Source organism: Polistes fuscatus, unplaced genomic scaffold, assembly GCF_010416935.1.
Source record: "Polistes fuscatus isolate 324 unplaced genomic scaffold, CU_Pfus_HIC Scaffold7, whole genome shotgun sequence".
Lineage (NCBI taxonomy): Eukaryota > Metazoa > Arthropoda > Insecta > Hymenoptera > Vespidae > Polistes > Polistes fuscatus.
The window spans coordinates 9362088-9386847 of NW_025113151.1; the positions used below are offsets into that span (position 1 = coordinate 9362088).

Consider the following 24760-nt stretch of genomic DNA (forward strand, 5'->3'; position numbering starts at 1 on the left):
TCTGACACAGCTGAGAAAAACGAAAACTGAAAGTTGTGGAAGATTTTACGCTTTGCAGGAAGACTTGTCCATTTTACAATGGACAATTTATCTTTCTCTCTTTCATATGCCTTTTTCACTCGTGCTCAAAGGGAACAGCAACGCATCTCCTGTCTTCAGTCAACTCTATATTCTGCTATCACAATAAACAGTTATTGTTTTCTTCACATCTTTTACTGGATACTCTGACATCACCAATCTTCCGTCCGCGCACGTCCGGTGCGGCCCGCTAAATATTGTAGTTATTTACAAATTTCCAATTTCAACGAACATTATATTTATAACATTCAACATTTAACATTATTATTTGTACAACATATCAAACATCTACTTTGAACAGGATTTAAAAAGAAATTCATAATATTATCAATATGTAATAATTAATAATTCTTTTTTTTTTTTTGTTACAAATATATGCAATAGGTCATTCAAGTTTGAATCAAGATAGATAGAGGATAATGCAATTAAAATTATAAATTATAAATTTTCATTGGAATTTGTTATTACATTATTTCCATGTTTATTTGGTTCTTTTTTGTTCAGGCTTTTGGAAGATTTATGAGATTTATACGTGATGGACATTTCCTTTTTTTTTTTTTTCATTTAAACTGACTATGAAAACGCTTTGGGGGAGTTATATATAATGCAAATGTTGTTAATTGATATATTCAACAAAATGCTTGTATATTATTATGCAAGTAACGCACGTCGTTTCTTTTTTTTCTTTCTAGTGCACTTCTTTATTCGAATCGTTAATAGTTTACCGTTAATATTACAAGCGTTCGTATTTTTCTTTCCTTTTTTTTTTTTTTTTTTTTTATTTCATATGTATGATTATGCGGCAATTTATTATTGTTCACTGAATCTCTCTACGTATTACCATATATCATATACTTTTTCATACATTCACATATAAATAATTATCCGAAAATGAAACTTTTTGTATTTTTGTATAAAATATTAATAACGTTGCATTTATATGAAATATATCAATGTTTCAAATGATAATATCGATGTGAAAGCAGTAACATAAGATAAACTAATGATTCAAATTTCTAATAATAGCAATATTGCTGAGCGTTAAGATCTCAATAGGATTTTATACTTTCTCGCATGGCACGAAGCAGTATACATTAAGATAAATACTGGGTTCTCACACACTATGCACTTTTATAACATATATATATCTATAATAATATCGAATTTTCTAATACGATTTTATTCTTCATTCCTGGATTCTTTCTTTCTTTCTTTCTTCCTTGCGCATTTATTCGTCTCATTCATTCATTCTTCTTTTTTTTCTCCGCGTACGGCACATGAACTCATGTGTGCGTAAAAAAGAGAATTTTCATCGCATCTCGGTAGTTTTATATAAGTAATGTAGAAGCTTCATTCAGAAATTTATGATTGCTACAATTAATTCTATAACACATCTATCTTTTGTTTCATTTTACAACATAAATAATTTATATTCATTATTTGTCAGTCAATTTCAGTTCTTCTTTAAACTTCGTTTACAATATATCGATTTTTATTAAAACTACTAAATAAAACTGATAATCATTTGTTTGTTTGTTTTCATAGTGAGCATTACAAGGTGTTTTTGAACTTAAAATATAGATATTATAGTTTCGGTACTCAATGGATGTACACGAGCGCAAATATATCTTAATAGACTTGTAATAAATTTGCGTTAATAATACGCAAATTAAAATTATTATTATTATTTTCCTCGGCTTGTTGAAAAATCACAAGTACTTTTTAAATTTACTGTATTGTTAGTTTACTTTATATTGATAAAAGTTTTTAGGAGACATCCTTTTTATCATAGATATTATAGCAACAATAGTTTATCCATACAATCATAACTTCGATAATTATATTAATATAATGAAATGATATAGACAACAATTATATATATATACATTGGATATAATTCATCGTCACTGTGAAATTAACAACTAATGATGTGATCAGGATAAACACGTTCCTGTATATTTAGATAGTTAATATCTTAAATCAAACGCAGCGATATAATTTGAACACCTTATTCTTTCTCTCTTTCTCTCTCTCTCTCTCTCTCTCTCTCTTTGGGATATATTTAGAGACCAAAAATTGAATTAAATGGCATTCTCATATCATCGTTGTCCTAAGAGTTTACATGCAACTAATATAATTGCATTTATTTATCAAATGTATCTTGAGCAAACTACAAGATATTGACTCCGTTAACAGTGTGTTTAAAGCTAATTACAAAAACTTCTTAAATGGTTAGAAGTTTTAAACGATCATAGATTTGTAACATCAGTTCAACCTAATACTAGTATAATTTTTAAAATAGCAAAAACTTTATCAACATTTCAGTGCCGTGTTTCTTTACTAATGAATTGCTTGTTAACTTTTTCCTTATATGTAATTTTCATTTTTTTTAATAACAGGAAAGGTTACAACAATATAAGAATTTTTTAAGTTATTATTGTTTTAGAAGGTAAACTATGTATACAGTACACATTGTAAATGACTGTGATCAAAAAGATTTCGAAGTATTATCTTGACGTTATTCATTAATTTATAATAACAGTGTACATAAAGAGAATTTTCAACAGGCTTAAAAATTTGTTTAGTTTATATACTGATACGTATATGAATTCTTTCAATATTCATACATCATCTTATTGTCGATCCAATAATATGCCGTTCTATTCTTTTTATATAATTAAATTTAATTGCCTTGTTGAGTCGTGTATATATATGTGGCTAATGATTTATTAGGACAATATTATTGATATTATTTTAGAATTTATCATTGCAGACTTGCAATTAATTTCATAAGATGTTAATTTAATATATAAGCTGATAAAATACAATGAATAGGAGGAAAGAGGAGAAACATTCTCAAATATTTACCATGATTTAAAAATTCAGTGAAAAAGCATTATTATACAAGCCTTTGGTTTCAACAGAAATCACGAGAATTTTCTTCTTTTTAAAGTTGGTTACAGTATAAGTCATATTCACGAAAATATGTGATCCCACAATAACAACAACAATAATAATAATAATAATAATAATAATAATAATAATAGTAATAATAATAATAAAAATAATAATAGTAATAATAATTGTAAATTAAATATTAGTTACACATATTTTAATATGTAATTTCTTTTTTACGAATAAAAATTCTTCAATTTATCCAAATACATTGTTGGTAATTGGAAATGATATATATGTACTTTTTTATCCTTAATTTTTAATGAAAAGTCAATAAGTCATTGAATTTAAAGACATACTAATCGGTAAATTATAGCATAAATTATCGCAATGAAAAATAAAATAAATCTTATTTTCCAGATTTGTCTCGTTTACTTAATTCAAGAACAAGAGCTAATTCAGCTTCTTCTTGTTCCTTGAGCCTACGTCTTTCCTCTTCAGTTTTTAGACTTTGCTTAGCTGCCCAAGCAAGTTGTTCATCTTCTGTTAATGCAAGAGATGCAGTACCATTCCAAATGTTATCAATGTCATTTTTAGTTTTTTTATCATTAAGATTTAGTTTAACATTTAAATTATGCGCTATTTCCTGTGCCTGCCACTTTCCACTTTTGTCACATTTATTTGAAAATGCTTCATCGATATCAATTGTTTTGGTCGTGTTGCTAGAGAAAGTATCAATTTTAGATGATTTTATATTCCTATTTCGATCAAAAAACGCTTTACCAAAATCAGCATCGAACCCTTTTACCAAGGAATTTGTAGTATTTGATAACGATGTAGATCCAAATCCAAATGGGTCCACTGTGCTCGTTGTAGTATTTTTGTTTGCGTTAGAATCTTCTGCCTCATCAGAAAAAGGGTCTGTTATATTAAATGGATCTTCGTATCGGTAATTTCTGAAGGGATCTTCCGTAAAGTCCGGCAGCTTCGTTATTAGTGTCACTGGAGCATGTGGTCGACTCACTGGTCTGGGTGGCGCTGTTCGATTGAGCGATGATTCCGGCTAAAGCAGGTTTTGTCACTGGTCAGTTTTGTTTTACTGGAAAGTTAGAAGAAATAACGCAAATACCGCAGGTTATTTTTTATCTGCTGGTCCAAGATCCCACTATTATAAAAATAGAAATATTTTTTGAAACAATGACCTTAAAATGTTTGAGTTACAATTATTTTTAATTTTACGTATATATCAAACTTTTTATTAAATTAACATGGTTCCTTAATATAACCCAAACATCTTAAGTAAAAGCATATTTAAAGCATAATTTTTTATATAAGCAAATTATAAGAAAATGTTACGTGTAAGAAAACATATTGTAAATAAATAAATTTGTTGATAATATGCCTCACAAGGCAAGTCGGTGGGTAAACTGAAAATTGTGCAGCTTCTACCTAAATGTAAAACAAATTAAATAATTAATTCTTTTTAACAATGATACATTTCTTATGAAGAATATATCGCTTAAAACATTGAAACAATAAGTTCAGCTATATTTTATAATTCGAAAAATAAAATCAAATGTTGATTTATAAAATGTATATGTAATAAATAATAATTATTAAAATTATTTCAATGTTCATAACAACCTTATTCTACAAAACAAGCTTTTCATAAAAATAAAATCATTATACGACATACTAGGAACAATTGATTTAGATAGAAGATAGATCGTGCTTTTGGATATGAATAAAAAGATATACGGGAATATTTAAAGAAATATTGGAAAATTTCAAATAAATGACAATTATGATGTTGAAAAATTAATACAATTATGATATGCAATAAAAAAGATTTTGTATATTATAATTATAAGTTATTATAATACATACCTTTGAATCAAAATTTGCAAAATCTGCGAATCCTGTAGATGATCCTGTGAAATTACTGATATTATTGTTGTCTCCAACTGGTTGTTGCACGGCAAAAGGATCTGAATTCGCGTTTGCAAATGGATCAGGAGTGGGAGATGGGGTAGGAGGAGCTGGAACTGGGGCTGCTCTCAAAGATCCTGTAGGACCTTGCGACGGTCGTGGAGGTGCAGGCCTTGGCGGTGGTTGTTTAGCTTTTTTTGGTGGAAGAGCAGGGCTAGGGCTTTCTGGTCGCGGTGGAGCATGAAGATTTGCAAATGGGTCATCTCCAAATGGATCCTTTGTTACCTATATGAAAAAAATTAAGTTTAATAAAAATTAGAACTTTTCTTTTTTATAAAATAATGTACAGTGGGATCCGCTTATTGTGATCTCATTTCGAGATTAGTAATTTTTTATAAAAATAATCCATTGATAGGAATTTTTGTTATGCACTCATATAAAAGATAAAAATTCTTATCGTTTGTTCTAAAGTGTAATTATCCCAATTGACAAAGTTTGATTATAATAGTCAAATCCCACTGTATTAATATTTAAATTTACCGCTGGTGCAGTTACACCAGTTTTCTGGTCATTTCTTTTACTATCTCCGAAAGGATCAAATGGATCTGGCTTGATAGTGTTAGTGTTATCGAATGCAGTAAACGGATCATTAGTAAAATCACCCTAAAAAATAAAGTGCGTTTATAAAAAATAATAAAGAAATATTTATCACCAAAATTTAATACTTTATATAAATATATAGGAAAATAAATTAATGTAATTTAATTAGAAAAATTACCGTTGCCGATTGTGATGGGAATGTATTTCCAAATGGATCAGGAGTAGACGAAGAAAATGCTTCTTGAGCTTTCTTTGATGAAAAAGCATCTTGACTATCAAATCCATCAAAGACGCCAGGTCCATTTGCATTTGTAAATGTATCTACTTTATTTTCTTCATTCACATTTTTAGTTTCTTTTTCATCGTACCTGTATTATTTAAAATTTAGAGATATATTAATTTCAAACAATTTCAATTTCTTCTTTTTTTTTTTATATAGGATTTGATAGAAAGTATAAAATAAGATATGTGTAAAATATATTATACTTACTCTATATCTTCGATCTCTGGATTAAATTGTAGACTAGTATCAGGTACAAGAGTGGCATCTGCTGTAGCAAGCGCAGAATCATAAAGTGCAATAGCATCACTCATTTGCCGCTGTTGTTCTTGCAAATGTGTAATTTTAGCTTTTGCTTGACTAATTTGTAATTGTGTATCTTGCAAATTTTTCGTAAGCTCATTTAATTGGTCCCTGCTTTTATGTTGTTGTTGCTCTAACTGTTGTTCTTCTTGTCTCAATCCCTCAAGTTCTTGGCGTTTGGAATTGAGTTCTTCCTCCTGAGCACGTAAGACTGACTCTTGTTCTTCAGCTTGTTGCCGTAATTTGTCAACCTAAAGTTCAGAATAAATGAAAATTAATTTCTTTTTTTAAATTTTAATTCTTACTTCAATCCACTTTTGTACTATATATACATAGACGTGGAATATAGAATAATTGTTGAAATTTTTATTCTTTACTAATATATCCAAGATATTAGTAGTAGACTTTAATTTAAAAATTAATTTAGTTTCTATTTATCTACTCTATAATATTCCTACTGTATTATTTAAGAATTTATAAAGTAATATAATATACGTTTATATATTTTATTAATTGTGAGTAAAAAGACAATAGGCAACAAAAAACGCAACCCCAACATTAATGCATTTCATTCACGTTGTAGTTGTACAGTTTTAAAAAGAGAGAAAGAAGCAAGAGATGAATTCTGACAAAATTGTGACCTATAATCATTAGTATAAATCTAAAATATTGTTTGTTATTGTGTGTATGTTATGAGTATTATATACATTAAACAAAATATTAAAATAGGAATAAAATATTCTTACTTTTTTATTTTATTAATGATTAGAAAAGTAGAAATCAAAAATGAAATCAAAAAATAATCAAATGAATAACTCGTACTGTAACATAATTAGAAGTAATGTTTATAATTTATCAAAAGACGATAACAAAGTTTATCTTTTAAACATTGTCGTGTCTAAAACTGATCGAATTAGTACCTGTCCCTGATCAGAAACGAAAATTTTTGATGTACCTTCTTCTGTTCCTTGCAAATCTTGCTTTCCACTTCATTCAAATCTCTATCTACATCAGCTGTCTACAAGCCAAACAAAAATATAACAAAAACAAATCATAATGAGATAAAAAAAGAAAAAAAATAAAGAAAAAAGAAAGAAAAGTAATAAAATATAAATTATAATCACTATACACATTAATATGAAATGAGTGACAATACGAGTCGATTATCTTTCGTATCGTTTATTCCTAATGTAACCGATTACGTGTGATTATTAATAATTAAACAAATAATATAACTTATATATAAACATATGGTACAGAGTAATAATATATAATCATAAAATATAATGAAATTTAAAAATCAGTATAATTTAGTTTTCTATAAAGGTCATAATTTTTAAGAAGCCAAGCTCAACATTTTACAGCCAAGCTAAAAATTGTCTCTCTTGTTCACTTACCTGTGTTTTTAAGTCATTTAATCTCTTCTGTGCCTCACCCTTCTGATTTTCTAATTGTTTTAAGGTAGCAGCTAATGTGTCCAACTCACTTTGAAGACTTTTTATTTCCCCATTTTTAATCTTAATATCAGCTTCTTTTTGAGCTATATCTTGTTCCATGCTATGTCTTTCTCGTGTAAGCTCTGCTATATCCTTACTTATCATATCTAATTCTGGATTAGAATATCCCGAGATATTATTATTTTCCTGCAATAGAAAAATAATAATCTAAATAAATGTAATGGAATTTTATTAGCTTTATTGTATGGAATTGTACGAAAACAATTGCCAATAAAATAACAAATAACGTATGTTGATAAATTATAAAATTATAATATAATATAATATAATGACAATGTATAACGTATTTGTGATTTGTATGTTATTAACTACAATAAATTTAAGTTCTGATCTTAGAATTCCAAAATTAGGAGAAAGATACAATAATAAATACAGTAAGAGATCAATATTATATGTAAATGTTTATGCTTTAAATGTTATAAAAACATACGTATTTAATATTTAGGTACAAGCAGAATCATAGATACAAATTTAGAATATCCAAAAAGCAATAATAGTCTTAGAGAAATACACAAAGAGCAATGGTTAAAATATTATGTATGTTTAATTAAACAATATACCCAAATTAAATCACAAAAAATGTTACATCCTGTTGCCCTTATAGTATTGGAAGGAACATCAGTAATGTATGAATAAAAAATAAATATTAAAAAGCTCGAATCTTGATAAAAACTTATAAATAATTTATAGTTTGAAGTGTAAAATATGTATCTCTCCGTTAATAGTATATGAAGTTAATATCATAGAATGGTATTTTAATAGTAGTAGTAATAATAATGTTACTAATGAATTGATTCGATCCACTCAAAACATATTAATTTCTCAAAACAATAAAAACTTACAAATCTACAACATTCAGGTAAAATATTTTGAAAATAATAAAATATAAAGTAATATAATTTCCTATATATATCATAAAACCTTTAATTTATCTGTTCAGAAATTAATTAGATATCTATATATGATAAATGTTATTTTATATATAATCTAATATTGATTTATTTAGTTAAAACAAGATGGCAAGTATTGGTGTCGAATGAAAGATACAATAGGGTCACTTTACTATTTACACGTTGATAATGGTTATGAAGGCATAGACATTGTATATCCTGATGCAGTACCAAAAGTAAAGCATGCTGCATCATCAGAAATAATAACAGAATATAACTTAAAGGTGTATACTACATGGATGAATTGGTCTCCATGTTCCAAATGTGATAATGTTGGTATAAAAATTCGTTATGGTTATTGTACTCTTTCTTTATTAGAAAATCCTCTATATCATGCTGGCTCTGGTAGGTATATATACATACAGAGTGATCTATAACTGATGGTACAATTTGTTTTGTATGTATACATTTGACTGAACTTGAATTTATAGAAATTAAAAACCTTGTTCGATAAGTATGAGAATAGAATCGATATAAAAGATATCATCATATTGATGATGTTTGTACAAATATTAAGAAGCACAAAAATGCTCTCTGAAAGTAAAATACTAAAATTTATCGAACTGAAACTGAATCAAATGCTCGCTTGTACCACCAATTACAAGATACTCTGTATATATAATTTTAATTTTATATATATATATATAAAATTTCATTAATTTAATAATAACATATAACATTAAGATAAAAACAAATTAAATGAAAATATAAAATATAGAATGGAAACATTACTTTATCTATTTCAAAATAAATTGCCATGTAAATTTAGATATATACCAAACCATATTCGAAAACATATAATTATTAAACAAAGAAAAATTGAAATGATGATTAAATATTGCAAGGTATTGCCTTTTATAATTGCATTATTCTTTAACAATAAAGCAGTTAATAAAATAATGTTATTATATCATTGTAGAAAAACTGCTCAAATGATGTAGTATTTGAAGTATATAATAAAGCTGGCAAATTAATTGAAAGTGCAAATAATAGTGGTAATATATATTCTATGATTCAAAAAATACCTTCTTTAGTGCCAGAAGTTACAAGAACAATTCTTTATGAAGCAATTAATAAGAAAATAGAAATCAAATGTCCTGGGTAAAATAATATTCCTTTTAATCTTATTATTTAAGTTTGTATTCTAAATAATGGAACTCGAATAAGATATTTGTAATATTTTAGAAATCTAAATACAGAAACACCAATAATTTGGAAAGTTGGAACTAAAGTATTACCATTTTTAAAATATCGTTCAAATTTGAAAATGTTTATTGATTCACGAATGCGTATAGTTTTTGAAAAATTAAAATTTGCAGACAGTAATATATATAGGTATTTACTCACATAATAGATGAGAACATAAAAAATTTTTATATTTATATGTTTATGTAATTTTTTAGTTGCTGGCAAAATAATCAACTTGCAGGAACAGTAAAATTAATAGTGACTGGCGAAATAGAATTAGAATTTAATTATCAGTATATGATGTTTGGTACTATTGCTATTGTTTCTGTATTTACTATTGTAATTTGGAGAGCGTTAAAGGGCAAGACACGATTTACTAAGCACTAAATGACATTACCAAGATTTAAAACACCAAGTTATTGTAAATATTATCAAATTATATTTGAATGGTAAAGAAAGATGTTTCAAAGCACTTACCATAATAAGATCTCCACCTTTTCGCAAAGACGGAGGTACCATTTCAGGTTTTAGAGTCGTTGGTGGATCAATATTTCTAAGTTTTTGCTTTATCAACCACATTGCCAAAGCAAATTGTTCTTTATTTAATTTTCCACTTTGACATGTATCACATAAACCCCTTAAATTATATTATGAATGATGTTATAAATGTTATTAAAAGAAACAAAAATATAATATTATAATAAATAAAAAATTAGCTAATATATTTTATAAATTTATCTCACATACCATATATGAGCTAATACAGGTTGTGGAAGTCCACTTTGAAGGAAGACATCTTTAATTTCTAAGCCAGAAACAAATCCATCCATATCCATGTCTGCTTGCAAAAACAGTTTATCTGCTGCTATTTGATCTTCGGCTGAAACTACCCAAGGTTGTTGTGCACTAGGCTGTAGATGAAAATACATCGTATCATATTCCAAAGAATGTAAAGTTCTATAGAATTATTATACCAAAAATAAATGATAAATACCTTCATCGTATCAATTTGACCAGATAAATTTTTGCCTGTTGATATGTTTGGTAACGGTGGAATTGGTGGTGGTGTCATCGTTGGTACAGTCATAGGTACAGGTGATTTAGATACCAGCATAGAAATGTCCTTTCTTTTACCAGGTGGCATTAATTCAGGAGGTAGTACACTCGGTATAGCATACTTTTCTAATGCTTTATACACAAGATGCATAGCCTGTGTAACAATAACTAAAATTACATAGGATGATCCTCTTGAGATATGATTATTAATCTTCAATAGAACTATAAGGGTTGTAAAAAAAATTATATTTAAAAAAAAGATGCTCTTGTTTTTCTTCCTGCATGCTTGTATCAACAATTATAAGACACTCTGTATATTAAGATATTAATATCGAAAAGCTATATGTGTGTATATATATTTGATAAAAATGCATATATACTTGGCAAGTTAATATTTTGTAGTAAAATTGAGCATACTCACAACTATAAATTCGTGTCTATCCAGCATACCATCTTTATCCATATCTGCTAAATCCCAAATTTTTCCAAGCGTATCTAAAGGAAGTTTACTGTCCATAAGAACGCCTTTAACTTTATTTCCAGGTATATAGCCATTTGAAGGTTGAAGACTGTCAAACAACTGATCATATTTTGCTCTTTCGTTAGGTTTGATGGACCAGTCTCCATTGTTAATGGATGTTATTATTGGTAATGTATTAGAAACATTTTTTTGTGGTACGATAGAGATATCTCCCTACAATATAAATAAGTAAATAAAATATAAAAAAGAAATAATATGAAATATCTTCAATTTTAAATAATACTCTTACCATCTTTGGAGGAGGTAATTCTAAATTTAAATTGTTCATGCTTAGTTCATGTCCAGCTTGTACTAATGCACAAAGTTTAAGAGCCACGAAAAGACCAGACTTATCCAATGATCCACGAGATTGTGGATCTGCCATATCCCATATTTTACTGAGAATAACATCGCTCAGTTGAGATTTTTTCAAAAATCTTGCTGCCTCCATCGAACCAATTCGTCCATATCCATTGGGATCAACCTTTACATACATATTATTACATAAATATTAAATATTTTTATATTAATAATTAAAAAAAATAGAATATATATATATTGAAAATTTTAATCATTTAAACTTTTCTAAATATACCTGATTATAATATGCTTCATATATGGCAGTATGGCTTCCAGCCACCTATAAAAATGAAATATTTTATAATGATTAAAGGTAATAAATTTTATCAGAAAAAAAAATATAAAAAACAATTCATTTGCCAAGTAAAAACAATTATTCGTAAATAGTTACGAACATAATAAACATTATTTGCCGGATGCATTAAGAATTTGAAAAAGAAAGTTTTAACAATCGATCGAAATTCGTATCTCCTTAAAAAAGATTGAATTAATTTAACTTATGTATACTAAATTATATGTATTTTTTTTATAATCAAAATAGTTAGACAAAAAGAAAGTTTGGTACATATAGAGAAAAAAAGAAAGAGAGAGAAAATCTAGTAAATTTATTCTCGAACGTTAAAGTATCATCAGTCCTGTCAAACAGGCCAAGGAAATCAATCAGAAGTATTCCAAGATATCTCATATTATTAAATGATATATTTTGTTAATAGATAAGATATTTTATAAAGAATTATTTTCTATATTATAGGGATAATAAAAGTAATATTATACCGCGATAGATATATAAAAATGAAGATTTACCTGCGTGGGTGATGGCAGGGCGGCCATACTTGCATCGAACACTTGCTTAACCAATCAGGCTTTCAATCGATAGCATGTCGTTTTCACCACTTAAATTGGCATTTTGTAAACGAATTTTTATCGCCGGATATGTCGACAAACTCGTAATCACACTTCCTTTCCTACAAACAAAATGAATCACGCGTTGAAGAAAAATTAATACTATACAATGTTCGTTACGTTTTAACCTCTTAACTACGGCGAGACTAAATGCGGAGCGGCATCTCTGTGCTCTGAGCTCTGTCGCTGACTGCGCATTAACGACATTAGTATCGAAATCGGTCTTTCATCCTTTTTTCACTATTGATATATTGTTTCACACTTACGCTTAAATAAATCTTATAATCGAGTTACTTTTAATATTTTTTATATGTATATTTATATTTAATATATTTCAATAATATAATACAAATAAATATATTTTAATAGTTAATAATACAACTATTATTGTGGGACACATTTGAAAATAGGGAACTACATATAATTTACATAATTGATCTTTTGAATTTAACCGACTCCACAAGTAATAAGCAAATTTAAAACGCATGAAACCGATACGATAATTTTGGAAAATTAAAACAGACATGCACGTGACTTTATACAAGCAATGAATTTTAATTAAATTACGTTCTATTATTAATCTTCATGTATAAAAACATTTTCATGATATATATACACATATATATACAAGGTTTTAAATAGAAAATGAACAAATGAGCCAATATAGTGGTGTACAGTTATTAAGAGGTTAAAGGAAAACGATTTTTTGTTTGAAGCAAACTTCAATGATAATTGCTAACCCTTTGTACTTTAGAAATGATCTAGACATAAAAACACCTTTACATAACAATGTATCAATTTCTTTGAATGTATATCGATATCAGCTAATGTTATTTTTAGATACATGAATATTTATTAAAAAATAACATTGATTCTTATTGTAATAATTATCCTGATTAAGAGTGTAGCTTAAAAATTAAATGTTAAATTAAAATTAAATATTATCTTGATACTATTTTAAATATTTACAAATTATTTTTCTATAAAAATGGATTTAAAAAAACATTCATATAGATTTTTCAGATAAATATACTTTATACATCTTTATTGTGCTAGTATATATTGATAACACAATAATACTAACAATCTTTACAGTATCGTAGACAATATAGGAAATGGATTTTGTTTCGATATAACTAATTTTTTATGTTGATGAGATATATATCCTTTTATTTTTCCTTCGTATATTAAGTTTGAAACAATACATTCTGTTTCATCCATGTCTACATCTTCAATGCCATGCATTTCCAATGCTGAAAGTAAACTTTGCACTGGTATCTGATGCGTGTTTAATACAAGATAAACTTTTTTAAATAGATTTCTATAAGCAATTAATTTTAATTTTTCAACAATCAAGTATATTCCAGCACCAATAAAAAATGTTTCGTGCTTCGTCATTACTCTTTCTAAACTACGTAAATCTCCTTTCTTTACAGATTCCACTAGTTCCCAAAATTCCATGAGGTTGTATTTTTCTAATAGAGATTTTTTTGGCATATATCCAAGCAACATTTTAACTGGTACAAGGTAAGTTAAAATTAATGTTTTATTTTTTAGAGAATGCTTATGGCAGTGTTCAAATGCATATGTCAAATATGCATCAGCTAAAATAAAATAAAGAACTTAAAATAAAACAAGATAAATTGATACAATAGTAATTATAATAAAACAAAATTCTTACCAGTTTTGTAATCGCTATCAAACATAGCTTTACGACCAACAAAAAACTTATACGTAATTTGTTGGGCTAATGCAAAATGATCTTTATATGGAGATGATTCTATTGCTCTTATTAGAGGTCTACATAAATGTAATTTATTAATTCTGAAGTAAACTTTTAGAAGCTGGTTAACTAATGCCAACATCCCCCATCTTTTTGTATCATATTCTGAACTGCGATTATCAGCAGCACATACTCTAAAACAACCCATTAAACATTCGGCACATTTTTCAAGAACCTCACCAGGTTTCATATTTCTATTTGTTGTTGAACTTTCCGTACGAACTGCTAATAATCTTAACTCTAAACACATTACATTCATAACTCTTAGCATCCAATTCTCTTCCTTCTGCATTTGAAGAATTTTAGTTAGAGATTGAACTGCCAAACTTTGTTGAGTATACATTGTAAAAGGATCATCTTTATTTATTGCTGCTATAGTCCTGTCAATAAAAATGTTAATTATTTGTTATTTTATTTTATTTTTATGTAATCATAATAGAAAAATACTGTTAATACTTTAAATGGTAAAGTACTAGATCATCGAAAGGAGCAGATAAATTTTCCATTGCCTTTGTCATAGCTGCTTCTGATCCGATATTAGGTATTAAAATATGATTATGTCTGAGAGAAAGTAGATCCTTTAAAAAAATTATTATTATTAATTATGAGATATACTATTATATTTTTTTCAAAACGAATGAGAAATTACTCACTGCTAATACATCTCCATCCTGATTTAGCCACATTCGGCGTAACTAAAATAATATAAATATAACCTTAATGTGTTATGATTTTTATGTTTAATATTTTTTAATATTTGCGTGTTAAATTACCTGCATAATATATGAATCCATCGTTATTATTTATGATACAGTTATTTATATATTTATTTTTATAATCAATATTTAAAAAGATATAATAGATCACAATGCATATTGAGATTATTAAACGCACGATATAACACTTGTCATTTGTTATTGAATACTACCTTGATTTATTAAGCATGTACACAACGTCGATATGTTTTTTGCTACGCATTTCTATTGGTAATTTTACAGAAATGTGATTGGTCAGTTGTACTGATGCGCCCTCTGATTGTAGCATATGTATTTCCGAAAATATCTTAATATAACCTCAATTATTTAAGTAGATGTTGAATAAATCTTGCTTTACTATAATCTATGATATAAATACATTTCAAAATTTGAATTAGGATAAAGAAAAGTATCATGTGGACTTATGTTGTACATGTATGTAATTTGTGACTTGTATTTATATATTAATACGATAGTAAATAATAGTTAATACGATACTTCTTAAATATAAATCATAATGATACGAAAACCTATACGTACATATCAAAAGAAAAATACTACAAATTCGTTAATAAAAATTAATGCCATTGTTAAATCGGATTTAACATCAAAAACTGACAATATTATTAAAGAACAACATGAAATTGATCATTTTAAGGAAAATAGAAAAAGTGAAGACTCATTGGATTATGATCCTTTTGAAACAACATTTGATAGAATTGCTAAGGATGCAGTGTAAGTTCTTAAATCACTATTTGTTTTTTATATGGAATTTTACATATATTGTTTCTTAATATAGAGTACCAGCAATACCACCTGATTGTATTAACAATGACTCGTGGAGTGGTAGTAGTTCTGATATGAATAGCGACGAGGAAAATCGTCAATCTTTATTTCATATTTCATTTGGTAATCCTAATATTGATATTAGTTTAAATGTGAAACGTAAAAGATCTTTAAAAGTGCACACGTATCAAAAAAAAGTCCAATCCAAAAATAAAAAAACATCTGTAACAGGAACTTTAAATAAATCACAGCATAGCAGAAGTATAAGAAAAATTAAGAAAAAAAATCAGACTAAGGTACTTTTAAACAATTATATTGATTAATATGGTTGATAATCATTTACAAAATTGTTGAATGTTTACTCTTATTTCTTTTTAGGCTTACAAAAGTAAAAAAGTAAAAAATATTCAAGAAACAAAGAATAAAAAACAAAACGAATCCAACAATACAGGAAATTCGTATTTTGTATTTAAAAATTCTAATCCTCAACTATGTAAGTCGGATATTCTTAATACTGACGTTAATAACCAGACTAATAATGAGAATATTATTAACAATAGTGTTGTCTCTTACAACAGTAGTCAAAAAAATGATATTGATTTATGCAATAAACCACTTAGTCCTTTAAGAGAGATTACTGGTAATACAAAAATTAATAATAGAAAGGAAATATATCATTTAAAGTCTATTAAAAAAAAGCAAAAGATAAGCCATGAAAACAATGAAAACCTTTCTTTAACATTATCAGGATCGCATGATATCCCTGATTCAATGAAGAGCAAGTTTAAAATTAAACCTAGTTCCGTAGTACTGCACAAAGATGATATAGAAAAATATAAGTTTATTATTAATAAACACAATTACAAAGTAAAGGAATGTTATGTAAGTTTAAACAAAATATCCAGCAATACTTCTTTAGATAGAGAATACAAATCATCTATGAATGACTTAAAAAATCACTGTGAAAATTTGAACAAGTTAAATAAGTATTTTAATTCTGAAATAAACCCAATAAGTAGCACACCTATTAATATACATAAAAGAGAAACTGCATATTCTCTTTGTTATTCACCAATTAAAATTGAGTCTTTAACAAAAAATATTAGTCATAGCGACGAAGATAAAACAGTTTCTATTTCTCATATTCCTGCATCGCTTGATCCATCACAGCCAAACAGTTTGCATGTATTAGATCAGACAAATACAAATGCTTTCATCAATGTTAAATCAGATACAAAGGATAAGATTTCATATATGAAAGATAAAAAAACATGGAAATCAACATCGAATGATAATTTCTCAAGTAGTGATGGTATTAAGATTGATGAACAAAAACAAGAAATATTACATTTAGGAGATTCTAAACAATGTTCAAATTTTATCAATAATAGAGAAGCATATGCTACAACATTTATAGATGATAGCATTGATATTGCATTAAAACAAAAGAATAATAAAACAAACCAGGAAAATAAACCATTACTAAATCATATAAATTTTTCCACGGAAACACATAGTAGGTCACTTTCTTTATTTGATGATTATGAAAGTAAATTACATACTTCGGAAAATGACAACAGAATGAGTGCTATAACAAAAAAATCATTTATAAATACGAATGTATGTGAAAGTAATGCCAATACTGAACTAGAGTATAAACCTATTACTTTAGATAAGGATAATATCGAAAAAATAATAAAACCAGAAGTATTAAAGGTAGAAAGAGAAAGTTATTTAATTTTTAGTAATGAATATTAGATAGTTTATATTACATAGTTTTTATATTTTAATTTTAGGAAGAAGAACCACCTATAACGATTACAAAAGAAACATCCATTAAGGAATATATTAAAAATGAAGATGAAGATATTGAAGAAATAAGTTCTAACAAATTAATGGATGAAAATCATGTATTCACTCAATTGAAAAATTCCGTACAAATTACTGAAAGAAGACAACGACATGAAAGAAAAAAAAAATACAATCTAAGTAATATTTATGAAAATGAAAGTAATATTAATCGATACTCACAATGTGAAATGAAAACAGTATTAAGCGAAAAATCACAATCTAATGAGAAATTAAATGAAGACATTTTAAGTGAAAATACTATAAAGAACTCGGCTAATACTTCTGTAAATATTATTACATGTCGTGATGAACGAAATTCATTAATCAACAAAGAAATATTTTTAAAACCAGGAAAATCTTGGGCACGTTCTTTATCCATTTTATATAACTTTCAAAATGGATTAAATTTAAATAGAATATCTATTGAAAAAGGTAAAAAATGGAGAGATAGTGTTAAGGACATATTAGATATGCAGAAAAAAGGTAACTTTAGTTTAAAATGTTTATATATATATATATATGTATACACGTATACATACTTTTTCAAGAAAATATTACTTTTTAAAGAAAAGTCATAAAAATAAGATATTGTTAGCTTAATATTTACAATTAATGTAATGTATTTATTTACAGACTTTTATTCAAGCTTTACAGAAATAGATGAATATTTGGATAAATCTCAATTATCTGATAAAACAGAAATCAAATTTTCTAAAAAATTAGCAGCCACTGATGTATGTGATACAAATCAGTCTGACAATTCAAAAAGAATTATTAGAAGAACTTCTATTCGTGTCGTGCGTGATAGTAGAATTATCAAAAATGCTTGCGATACTTCATTTCTTGAAGTATATGGAATTAAAACTAATATCCAAGATAGATTTACATTATCAGAAATTAATCGTGACACTGAATACAGTACTCAATATAATGATATGGAAAGTAATTTTGTAGAAATTCGTTTATCAAAAACAGCAAAAGATGTTATTTTACAGAAATGTTCTCAAAAAGATTATCTACCATTTAGAAAAATTTGTTCAGCGTCGTTAGTAAATTTCAAATTATATTATTATACTTAAATTAATATTTTACTAATGAATAAAATATTTTTTATATTTTTGGTAATAGGTATTTGAAATATTGTCAAAAAATAGGAGAAGGTGTATACGGAGAAGTATTTCTTTATGAAAAGGACGGACAAAAATCTGTTTTAAAGATTATACCTATAGAAGGTGATCAATTAATTAATGGTGAACCGCAAAAAAAATTTAATGAAATACTCTCAGAAATCGTTATTGCAAAGTATGGTTCAAATCTTTACTGATTATTTTTATACCATTATATTAGTATACTTTATTTTAAGTTCACGCTGACAATTTTATATTAATTTCATAATTTTCAGAGAGTTACATAATTTAAGATTCAATAAAACTCACAATACAAATGGATTTGTCGAAGTGAAAAATATTAAATGCATTGAAGGAAAGTATCCTGAAGAAATGATAGACTTGTGGAAGAAATATGATGAAGAAAAAAAATCTGATAATGATTGCCCATCAATATTTGGTGAAAAGCAACTTTATATTTCTCTTGAACTTGGTCATGGTGGTCAGGATCTTGAATCTTTCGTATTTGAAACAGCTGCAGAAGCACATACATTGTTTATACAGGTATTATCAATAACTTTAAACAAATAAAGAAAAGTCTGATACTTTATATGGAATATAATATAATAACTAGTAATACATTAATCTTTATTATTAATTAAATATTTTTATCTTTTTTTTATAGGCTACATTAGCATTAGCGGTTGCTGAAAGATCACTTAAATTTGAACATAGAGACTTGCATTGGGGGAATATGCTAATTTCTCGAACGGATGAACAATACATATACTATAAACTCGATAATAAAGACATTTTAGTTCCAAGTAATGGTATAAAAGTATGTTTTCTTTTTAGAATAAATTTATCATATATTTACAATAATTTCTATACTTATTTATATTGAATACAAAAAAAAAATTGTATTTTTATTTTCCTAAAGGTATGCATTATAGATTTTACTCTTTCAAGAATGTCATATCAAGGATGTTGCATATTCAATGATTTAGCATTAGATCCTACATTATTTACCGCTCAAGGTGAATATCAATTTGAGATTTATCGTCTTATGAAAGATAAAGTACTGTAAGTATATATAAATTAACATCTTATGTAATAATATAAAAATAATAATAATAATAATAATAATAATAAGGATGATGATAAAAATAATGATAATGTTATTATTTCCAGAAATAATTGGCAAGAATTTGAGCCACACACAAATGTTTTATGGTTGCATTACACCCTAGATAAAATGATAACAATGGTAAGATATAAAAAGAAAAATCTAAAAAAGCATAAAAATTCTATAATTCAACTTAAAGATCTAAAACAGATAATATTATCCTATTCAAGTGCTTTTGATCTTGTAAAAAATTGTGAAAAAATATCAAATTTATTAATAGAACGATAAACAATCGATGGTTTCGCCTTATTGAAAAGCTTAGTTATCGTACATTAATGTAAAATATACCAATCACGTCCATTGTAAAAAAATAAAGATTTTATTAACAGAAGTGTGTATATAAATGTATCCAATACATATTTTATAAAAAAAAAGTTAATAATAAATTTTTTATTCTATAATCTTTTTTTATTTTATTTGTTTCATTGAATTTACTACATACAGGGTTTAAAGGGTTCTATTATTTCATAAAAATGTTCTTTAGAACAGTCTATTGGATATCGAGTACAATACCATTTATCTTCTACTCTACAAGGTTTGACATCAAGATTTATCTGATATAAGACTTTTGATAATAATATTTTCTTTAGAGTCTGCGAATTCAAGATAAATATATAATGAAATAATCAAATAAGAGGAGTAAAATTACGTTATATACCTTAGCAGTCATATGACCAAGAAAATTTCCAAATATTCGCAAGCTTCTTATAAGATCAATCTCTTTTAAAGTGTTAAGAATATTTACCATACCGTCATCAGTAATTTTATTAAATGAAATATCTAAAAATTTTAGCTTAGAAAATGGCATAGCATGACTTATTATCCTTAAAGAAAGAAATAATGTGGTAAATAATATTTTATACAATAATAAATATTAATAATAAATAATAAGACTATAAAATTTGTAAACGTAATCTTGTAGACTTTAGCAAATCATCATATTACCTTGCACCATGATCAGTTATAATGTTTTTACTTAAAATAAGTCCATGCAAAGCAGAAGTTTTTGTAAGCCAATTAGCAAGATGATGCATTCCATGATCTCCTATATTGTTACAACCAAGATCAAGAAAACGTAATGTATGATTATATTGTGCATCTAGCATCATATATTCAATGTCATGGCAATAAAAACTACATTTTTGTAAATGCAATGCAAACAAACAAGTATTATTCTGTACACAAAAAAATATAACCATAGTAAAGTGCGAAAAATATATGAAGAAATAAATGTTATAAAATATACAAAGTTACTCTTAACATATGTCCAATAAGAGTTGCAAATTGTTCTGCATTAAAATAATACATACATCCTGGATTTGGACGACTGATATCCAAAATGTTTAAAGTTTCATTATGTATAGGCTGATCCAATCTCATAACTGTTGTAAAATATATTAAACTTGAAATAGTTTGATCAACTTCTGCTACGTCCAAATATTTTAGATATGGATTTTTCAGTAACAGTAATGCTATTTGTTTGGAAGACTGCAACAAGTATATTTATCTTATATTTAAGATTCATTTAATACAATTATAAAGAAATAGAAACAATAGTAAAAATCACTTCAACACCAAACTTATTCCCGTTTAATTGAAGACTCTTTATGTGTAAATTTTCTCCCATTTCACACATATAATTAATTCCTGCTTCCATTATATTGTTATTTTGAATATTCAACTTGTATATATGTTTATATACCTAAAATAATATTCTTATAATATTAAAAATTATTATACTCCAATTTTATTCTATCCTACAAGAAAATAAGTAATCAACATTTTAAAGCCGACACAGGTGATTTGATTGTACGCTAAGTTAAGGGATACAATGTCTTGATTTTGTTTGAGAAATATCAACAAAATCTTTATATCCGAATCTTCTAGTTGTTTCCTATCATTCAAAATATATAAAATTCATAAATGATCAAACATTATCTCTTTAAGAAATATTAACGAGTACTCTTTTTAAAAATAGATTCACCCTATTTTAGTAATCAAATCTTTTCCTTTTAATACCAAATTTCTTGTGTTATTTGTATATTTTTTGCAAAAACATGTAAAATATTGTTCGTCGTTTATTAAGTTTTGCTTTATTTTAGACTGAAAAATTATAAAAATTGTTGATGTAAGAAAACATTTCACTGCAAGTATATGTTAATTGTAAATGATACACATAAGTAAGAAATTAATACAATAATATTACCATGTTGTTAATTTGTACAACCATTGAAAATTTTTGTTTAATTATAAATCATATTAATTATTATTGCGTTGAAAAATAATGTAATATTTTAAATTATATAAAAACTCTGAAGTGTTACTTGTACTTTATAAATCGTTAAATATGCAACATCCTTGACAAGACGTAAATTAAATATTAATGTTACAAATAGAATTAGAGGAAAAATCAAAGAATATATAAAGAATTATAATAAAGTTTTTATATAGCATATAATAAATATGAAATTAGTTGACCAAAACGAGTTACAAACAAAATATCGATTTAAATTACGCGGGTCATTTATTTACTCTTTGACTCGTATATTAATTTATGTAATTATTTTTTGTGCACATATTATAATGTTTATTTGAAATATAATTACAAAAATTATAACAACGTCATTCATACTAATTAAAAAACTATTATTATTCAATAAATTAAAAGGATAAATAAAAACTTTCTAAAATTTGGTAACATCTGTGATTATGTAACCATATACTACATATAACTTAGTTTGATAATAGCTATTCGTTAGATTTGATATGAATGTGTTCAACCATTAATACACTTTTAAATATAAAATTTCAAAATGTCAAATGTTTTTGTCAATTATATGTACGATTAATTTTCATTCATCTATCGATCATCGTTATTCGTCATAACGAATGCAGCACTTGAGATATTTCAAGTTATCTGAACGCGAAGTTAATAATAAAATTTAATTTTACAGGTAAATATGAAATTACAAGTTTAAATTTATAAATTTCAAAATATATAGAATAATAAGATATTTGATATGTAATATCTTGATTTAAAATATGAGTTTACTGTAAATTTTTAAACTAAAACGAATATAATATTATTTAAGGTTAGAATTGCATAATTAATTTACGAAAATTGATATTACTATAAAAACTAAATACATTTTTACATATTAATCTCCATGAAAATATTTTATATTATTAAAATCATATATAGTAGATATAAATATTACTTTTATTTCTTAATTCTAATGTTACTTATATATTTTACTAATTATAGCTGTATACGTATATAGATTTATACGTATATTATATATATATATATATATAAAGATACAAATATAATTGAAATAATGGGCAATACATTGACTACTGCATCTGTATCAGCAGCTGATGTAATTATGCCAATACAGCATAGTAACAATGAACAACTGACTAAGTCTATAATAAAAGAATCAGAAAAACTTCAAAATGTACCTCCACCGGAATGTCCCATGCATACAAAAGTAGATCAACAGCCACCTAAAACATCTAAGTCGGAATGCCCAATAGATCATATGAGTGAAAATGAAATAAATCCTCTTAACATGGTACGTTTAACGTCTGGTATATAATAAAATTTAATCTAAGTAATAGTTGAAAGAAATTAGTTAAAATTTTCCTGTATTATTATTAATAAAAGAAATTAATATTACAGATGCCAGCTGAAAATCAAAATCCAGCACCAGATCAACCATTTCCTTTGCCAACTGACAGACAAATGTCATCGATACCAAAAGCAACTGGTGATGGTGAATTTTGGGTTTATCCATCACAACAAATGTTTTGGAATGCTATGTTAAGAAAAGGATGGCGTTGGAAAAATGACGACATAAAACCTAAAGATATGGACGATATTATTAAAATTCATAACACTAATAATGAGCAAGCATGGCAAGAAGTTCTTAAATGGGAAGCACTTCATGCTCGAGAATGCAATTGTCCTAAGTTACGTAGTTTTGGTGGAAAAGCTAAACAGTATTCACCACGTGCACGCATTCGATATTGGCTAGGGTATGAATATCACTTATTTGAATTAATAGAAATCTTAGAAATTATAATTTTACTTAACACAGACATATTTTTGCAGATATGAATTGCCATTTGATCGTCATGATTGGATCGTTGATAGATGTGGTAAAGATGTACGTTATGTCATTGACTATTATGATGGTGGAGCAGTGGATGAAAAATATAAATTTGCTCTTCTTGACGTAAGACCAGCCATGGACTCGTGGGAAAATATTTGGGACCGTATGAAAGTTACTTGGTGGAGATGGAGATTTAGTAATGAGGCACAAGAACACTCATCTCCAATTCAAATCCATTAAAATGACATTGAAAATTAGATAGAGGTTTTAAATGAATTACATTAGAGAAGTTAAAAGAAGATTGTAATGCATTTCCCAACTTTAACAATTGTTAAGCAAAAAATCAGCTAAACCATAGAAAGTTTACTTTTATTTTGTTGATTGTATGAAAATTCCTAAACAAAGGCTACGCTTTTAGATAACACTTAAGATAATGCGTGATGAATATGTATTGCGTTCATATTATGATAATATAGTGCAAATAGTAATATTTTTAATTTTATATTTATTTATTGATACCATAAAAAATTAATGAATATGAGATATAATTTACGAATCCTTTTAATTATGTTTAAAAAGTTATCAGATATATACTGCCA

At 26.3% G+C, this 24760-nt stretch overlaps 5 protein-coding genes across 10 annotated transcripts; 2 read left to right on the forward strand and 3 right to left on the reverse strand.

Moving 5' to 3' along the window:
• Positions 1-3289: 3289 nt before the first annotated feature.
• LOC122524464 (epidermal growth factor receptor substrate 15-like 1) lies at positions 3290-12798 on the reverse strand. 5 transcript variants are annotated; one of them, XM_043646758.1, is made up of 16 exons: positions 12708-12798; positions 12481-12641; positions 11912-11956; positions 11567-11800; positions 11218-11490; positions 10735-10950; positions 10488-10651; positions 10218-10377; positions 7483-7728; positions 7041-7103; positions 5993-6336; positions 5681-5870; positions 5443-5565; positions 4861-5187; positions 3782-4036; positions 3640-3695 (listed from the first exon to the last, which is right to left on the reverse strand). In XM_043646758.1, the coding sequence occupies exons 2-16, from the start codon at positions 12505-12507 to the stop codon at positions 3675-3677; spliced, it is 2688 nt and encodes an 895-aa protein (XP_043502693.1). In that variant the 5' UTR covers positions 12508-12641; positions 12708-12798; the 3' UTR covers positions 3640-3674. The 5 variants fall into 5 exon arrangements, with proteins under 5 accessions (XP_043502690.1, XP_043502691.1, XP_043502692.1 ...); XM_043646755.1 differs by having other exon boundaries at positions 3290-4036; XM_043646756.1 differs by lacking the exon at positions 7041-7103 and having other exon boundaries at positions 3290-4036.
• An 809-nt stretch (positions 12799-13607) lies between these two features.
• Positions 13608-15275, reverse strand: LOC122524465 (PCI domain-containing protein 2). Of its 2 annotated transcripts, XM_043646760.1 has the most exons (5): positions 15136-15275; positions 15016-15057; positions 14819-14940; positions 14261-14742; positions 13608-14183 (listed from the first exon to the last, which is right to left on the reverse strand). In XM_043646760.1, the coding sequence occupies exons 1-5, from the start codon at positions 15154-15156 to the stop codon at positions 13669-13671; spliced, it is 1182 nt and encodes a 393-aa protein (XP_043502695.1). In that variant the 5' UTR covers positions 15157-15275; the 3' UTR covers positions 13608-13668. The 2 variants fall into 2 exon arrangements, with proteins under 2 accessions (XP_043502695.1, XP_043502696.1); XM_043646761.1 differs by lacking the exons at positions 15016-15057; positions 15136-15275 and having other exon boundaries at positions 14872-14940.
• Positions 15276-15353: 78 nt separating this feature from the next.
• On the forward strand, positions 15354-20374 carry LOC122524298 (uncharacterized protein PF11_0213). Its single transcript, XM_043646460.1, has 11 exons — positions 15354-15852; positions 15917-16199; positions 16402-16543; positions 16652-17619; positions 17700-18237; positions 18388-18799; positions 18883-19056; positions 19157-19424; positions 19546-19698; positions 19801-19943; positions 20052-20374. Exons 1-11 carry the CDS (start codon positions 15635-15637, stop codon positions 20272-20274), a joined length of 3522 nt encoding a protein of 1173 aa, XP_043502395.1. The 5' UTR covers positions 15354-15634; the 3' UTR covers positions 20275-20374.
• Positions 20375-20432: 58 nt separating this feature from the next.
• LOC122524466 (leucine-rich repeat-containing protein 34-like) lies at positions 20433-22343 on the reverse strand. Its single transcript, XM_043646763.1, has 8 exons — positions 22253-22343; positions 22031-22149; positions 21808-21940; positions 21614-21748; positions 21301-21534; positions 20992-21221; positions 20705-20870; positions 20433-20639 (listed from the first exon to the last, which is right to left on the reverse strand). Exons 1-8 carry the CDS (start codon positions 22274-22276, stop codon positions 20481-20483), a joined length of 1200 nt encoding a protein of 399 aa, XP_043502698.1. The 5' UTR covers positions 22277-22343; the 3' UTR covers positions 20433-20480.
• Positions 22344-22765: 422 nt separating this feature from the next.
• On the forward strand, positions 22766-24658 carry LOC122523887 (holocytochrome c-type synthase). Its single transcript, XM_043645835.1, has 4 exons — positions 22766-23000; positions 23312-23621; positions 23729-24084; positions 24161-24658. Exons 2-4 carry the CDS (start codon positions 23385-23387, stop codon positions 24399-24401), a joined length of 834 nt encoding a protein of 277 aa, XP_043501770.1. The 5' UTR covers positions 22766-23000; positions 23312-23384; the 3' UTR covers positions 24402-24658.
• Positions 24659-24760: the final 102 nt, after the last annotated feature.

Excerpts from the sequence above, each read along its gene's own strand:
- LOC122524464 (XM_043646755.1), bottom strand. The coding sequence starts at position 12,507 with ATGGCCGCCCTGCCATCACCCACGCAG. Across the intron at positions 11,491-11,566 it reads AATTACCTCCTCCAAAGATG|GGAGATATCTCTATCGTACC; the intron begins GTAAGAGTATTA and ends TTTATATTGTAG. Across the intron at positions 6,337-7,040 it reads TTTGCAAGGAACAGAAGAAG|GTTGACAAATTACGGCAACA; the intron begins GTACATCAAAAA and ends TCTGAACTTTAG.
- LOC122524465 (XM_043646760.1), bottom strand. The coding sequence starts at position 15,156 with ATGGATTCATATATTATGCAG. Across the intron at positions 15,058-15,135 it reads TGGATTCATATATTATGCAG|TTACGCCGAATGTGGCTAAA; the intron begins GTAATTTAACAC and ends ATATTATTTTAG. Across the intron at positions 14,941-15,015 it reads AGGATGGAGATGTATTAGCA|GATCTACTTTCTCTCAGACA; the intron begins GTGAGTAATTTC and ends ATTTTTTTAAAG.
- LOC122524298 (XM_043646460.1), top strand. The coding sequence starts at position 15,635 with ATGATACGAAAACCTATACGTACATATCAAAAGAAAAATACTACAAAT. Across the intron at positions 18,800-18,882 it reads AGAAAAATTTGTTCAGCGTC|GTATTTGAAATATTGTCAAA; the intron begins GTTAGTAAATTT and ends TTTTGGTAATAG. Across the intron at positions 19,057-19,156 it reads TCAGAAATCGTTATTGCAAA|AGAGTTACATAATTTAAGAT; the intron begins GTATGGTTCAAA and ends CATAATTTTCAG.
- LOC122524466 (XM_043646763.1), bottom strand. The coding sequence starts at position 22,276 with ATGGTTGTACAAATTAACAACATG. Across the intron at positions 21,941-22,030 it reads GATTTGATTACTAAAATAGG|GAAACAACTAGAAGATTCGG; the intron begins GTGAATCTATTT and ends TTTGAATGATAG. Across the intron at positions 21,749-21,807 it reads TGTTGATTACTTATTTTCTT|GTATATAAACATATATACAA; the intron begins GTAGGATAGAAT and ends ATATTATTTTAG.
- LOC122523887 (XM_043645835.1), top strand. The coding sequence starts at position 23,385 with ATGGGCAATACATTGACTACTGCATCTGTATCAGCAGCTGATGTAATT. Across the intron at positions 23,622-23,728 it reads AAATAAATCCTCTTAACATG|ATGCCAGCTGAAAATCAAAA; the intron begins GTACGTTTAACG and ends TTAATATTACAG. Across the intron at positions 24,085-24,160 it reads CGCATTCGATATTGGCTAGG|ATATGAATTGCCATTTGATC; the intron begins GTATGAATATCA and ends ATATTTTTGCAG.